Here is a 3,743-nt window from a genome sequence, read left to right as displayed (position 1 = left end):
AGACATATTATCCTTAATTTCGTAATTTTGACACTGTCTATGGACATTTGTTGCAAAATTTGCTGTCTTGGGGCCCCACAGCAACCTGTAGCCTAGGGGCCCCAGGCCATCTTAATCCGGCTCTGTGTGTTGGCCCCTCTGAGAGTTCGGGTTGGTTTTTTAAGGGCTGGCTTCGTTGCATATAGGGTTGCCAAATTTCAGTGGTAAAAAAAAAACGGGACACATTGACGCGCAAGCGCAAAATTCAGTGTTTATTTCAATGGGATAATAAGAAGACAGTGCAGCATCAAAAAAACAGGACAGTTATTCCATTTACCTCGACAGTCAGGCCATAAAAAAACAGGACAATCCAGGAAAAACCTGGACGTGTGGCAACACCAGGTGCATATCACGGTTAGGGATGCACCGATACACGTTTTTTTCACTTCCGACCCGAAAGCCAAATTTGGATATCTGCCGATACTGATACTACTCCGATTCAATACCAAAATCACATACAGTATATGCATGGGTTTCAAGTTGAGGTAGGCCCAAGCAGACTATTTGGTCAGAAAGGGAAGTCAGAAGAACAGGAAACCAAATAATAAGCAAAAATTAACAAGTAAAAAGGTAAGAATCCTATCCTGAAAACTAAAATGCAAGTGCTATGATTTCAAATTGACTCAATGTCTGTATCAGGAAAATGCAGATATTTTGGGAAAATTCCGATCCAATCTGATCTTTGAAATATCTTGATATCTGAACACGATACCAATGCACCGATACCGATATCCCATCCCTTATCACGGTTAGCCTGGGAAACGCGAAAGCCACTGTTGACTCCTACTGTTACAGCCCTAGTGTCGTGGCTACAATCCTTGTGCCACCGAGAGGCTAGTAAGGGAGTCACGAAGCTGACGCGCAAACATTTCTCTCTTCGTTCGCTGTCCTTTATTAGTTTCCAATGTTAAGATCCAATACAAAAGTTAAAGGGGTATGCCACTATTTTGGTGCTTAATACAGTTAAAATCGTTGCCTGGGGTTTATAAAGGTGGTAAAGTGTCTTATTTTTCATGTAAGCCATTGTCTTGCTTTAAGACAAGTTAAAAGAGGGAATATGTCGCTAAGCTAGTGAAAGTCAATGGATCCGTGTAGCATGTTACAATGCTACACGGATACATTGACTTTCACTAGCTTAGCGACATATTCCCTCTTCTAACTTGTCTTACAGCAAGACAACGCTTAACATGAAAAATAGGACACTTTACCACCTTTATAAACCCCAGCCAACGATTTTAACTGTATTAAGCCCCAAAATAGTGGCATACCCCTTTAAAACCTCCTTAAAACCCACCACCGTGCAGTTGGCTACCGGTGCGAGGGTAAAGTGCGGTTGTGCGTTGTAGAGAGCGATATTTCAGATTGTGCAAAGCAAGCGGTCAACAAATATTGTGCTCTCCCTTTCCTAACCCCTCTCCCTACCAGTCTACTGGTTCCCAGGTGCATAAATACAAATCCTAATTGCCAACTAGGAGTCACTTGACACCACGGTGAACGTCAAGTTAAAAGTCAAAAACATGCAAAGATAAGGCATATGGCCGCTACACCTAGTATCAAATGAACAGAACTTCTGAGCCCAATATGAACACGGGTGGTTCACAGGTGAACACTTTAGTTCCAATATGAACCCGGGTGGTTCACAGGTGAACACTTTAGTTCCAATATGAACCCGGGTGGTTCACAGGTGAACACTTTAGTTCCAATATGAACCCGGGTGGTTCACAGGTGAACACTTTAGTTCCAAACCTAACTGGTGCGGGAACAGAACGGACGTCGCTCTGGTCGGGGGGGTTGTATGTGTGTGTGTCTGTGTGTGTGTGTGTGTGTCTGTGTGTGTGTGTGTGTGTGTGTGTGTGTGTGTGTGTGTATGTGTGTGTGTGTGTGTGTGTGTGTGTGTGTGTGTGTGTGTGTGTGTGTGTGTGTGTGTGTGAAAGTGAAAGTGAAAGCCCATTGGGAAACTCCAACTCCCATTGTCATTGTGACACAGCACTCCACAGCACACAAGTGAACCCTGCACACTGCACACAACGAAATTGCATTGATGCCTCACCCGTGCAAGGGGGCAGCCCCCAATTCCACCCGAAAGGGAGCAGTGCGTTGGGACAGTACCATGCTCAGGGTACCTTAGTCATGGAGGAGGATGGGGGAGAGCACTGGCTAATTACTCCCCCACCAACCTGGCGGGTCGGGAGTCGAACTGGCAACCTTTGGGCTACAAGTCACCCTAACCGCTTGGTGTTGGCATACAATAATTAATAAATAAATCATTAATAAAAATATTTTTTATTTTGTGTGTGTGTGTGTGTCTGTGTGTGTGTGTGTGTGTGTGTGTGTGTGTGTGTGTGTGTGTGTGTGTGTGTGTGTGTGTGTGTGTGTGTGTGTGTGTGTGTGTGTGATTGTGTGCGCGTGCCGGTGCTACAGCGTATTAAAGTGATATGTATGTGAAGAGACCAGTCTCCTGGTTTCTGCCATAATAACTGTGTGTGTGTGTGTGTGTGTGTGTGTGTGTGTGTGTGTGTGTGTGTGTGTGTGTGTGTGTGTGTGTGTGTGTGTGTGTGTGTGTGTGTGTGTGTGTGTCCAGGTGGTCCAGCGTATCAAGGCGGTGTCAGGAGAGACCAGTCTGCTGGTTGTTGACATATAATAACTGTGTGTGTGTGTGTGTGTGTGTGTGTGTGTGTGTGTCTCTAGGTGGTTCAGCGTATCAAGGCGGTGTCAGGGGAGACCAGTCTGCTGGTCGTGGATCGTGAGACGGATGAGTACCTGCGTAGTCTCCGCCTCCCCTGCTCCGCAACCATGGCGACGGACCCCCAGCGGCAAACAGGCCCACGCCTCTTCCTCGGCCTCCGCCTCGTCGCGCCGACGCCCCCACGCCCAGCAAGCGCCACGCGACCATCCGACCCCCCCAAAACCCAGCCCGACGCTCCCCCTCACGTGCCCACAAGAAGGTAACACACCCACACACATGTACAACACACACAAACACACACACATCACACCACACACACACAACACACACACACACAAACACACACACACACACACAAACACCACACCCACACCACACACACACATAGTGGCATACCCCTTTAAAGCCCAATTGGGAAACTCCAACTCTCATTGTCATTGTGACACAGCACACCACAGCCCACAAGTGATCACTGCACACCGCACACAACGCAATTGCATTTATGCCTCACCCGTGCAAGGTTACTTAGCCCTCAATGGCGCCCCAATGGAGCAGTGCGGCATGATGGTATCCTGCTCAGGGTACCTCAGTCATGGAGGAGGATGGGGGAGAGCACTGGTTAATTACTCCCCCCCCCCCCCCCCCACCAACCTGGCGAGGGAGTCAAACCGGCAACCCTTTGTTGGCCTACAAGGTCTGATGCCCCAACAACCGCCCATGTCTGACCTTTAGCTCCATTGGTAGCACAGTTGCCCCCCAGGCATGGCAGAGGTCTGATTTGAGGTCGTGGGTTCGAGACCCAACCCCAGGCATGGCAGAGGTCTGCTTTGAGGTCATGGGTTCGAGACCCAACCCCAGGCATGGCAGAGGTCTGCTTTGAGGTCGTGGGTTCGAGACCCAACCCCAGGCATGGCAGAGGTCTGATTTGAGGTCATGGGTTCGAGACCCAACCCCAGGCATGGCAGAGGTCTGCTTTGAGGTCGTGGGTTCGAGACCCAACCCCAGGCATGGCAGAGGT

The 3,743-nt window shown here is 48.8% G+C and overlaps 1 protein-coding gene across 1 annotated transcript in view; it reads left to right on the top strand.

Annotated features, from left to right (window-relative positions):
• LOC134442222 (Na(+)/H(+) exchange regulatory cofactor NHE-RF2-like) overlaps positions 1–2,984 on the top strand; it is a gene marked incomplete at its 3' end in the record, with an annotated part of 8,062 nt that extends 5,078 nt beyond the window's left edge. The window contains exon 2 of the mRNA XM_063192472.1: positions 2,728–2,984. Within this exon, the coding sequence (XP_063048542.1) occupies positions 2,728–2,984 (257 nt within the window). The remainder of the gene's footprint in view (positions 1–2,727) is intronic.
• Positions 2,985–3,743: the final 759 nt, after the last annotated feature.

This window comes from Engraulis encrasicolus, unplaced genomic scaffold, assembly GCF_034702125.1.
Source record: "Engraulis encrasicolus isolate BLACKSEA-1 unplaced genomic scaffold, IST_EnEncr_1.0 scaffold_127_np1212, whole genome shotgun sequence".
NCBI lineage: Eukaryota > Metazoa > Chordata > Actinopteri > Clupeiformes > Engraulidae > Engraulis > Engraulis encrasicolus.
This window is presented reverse-complemented; position numbering and strand designations above follow the sequence as displayed.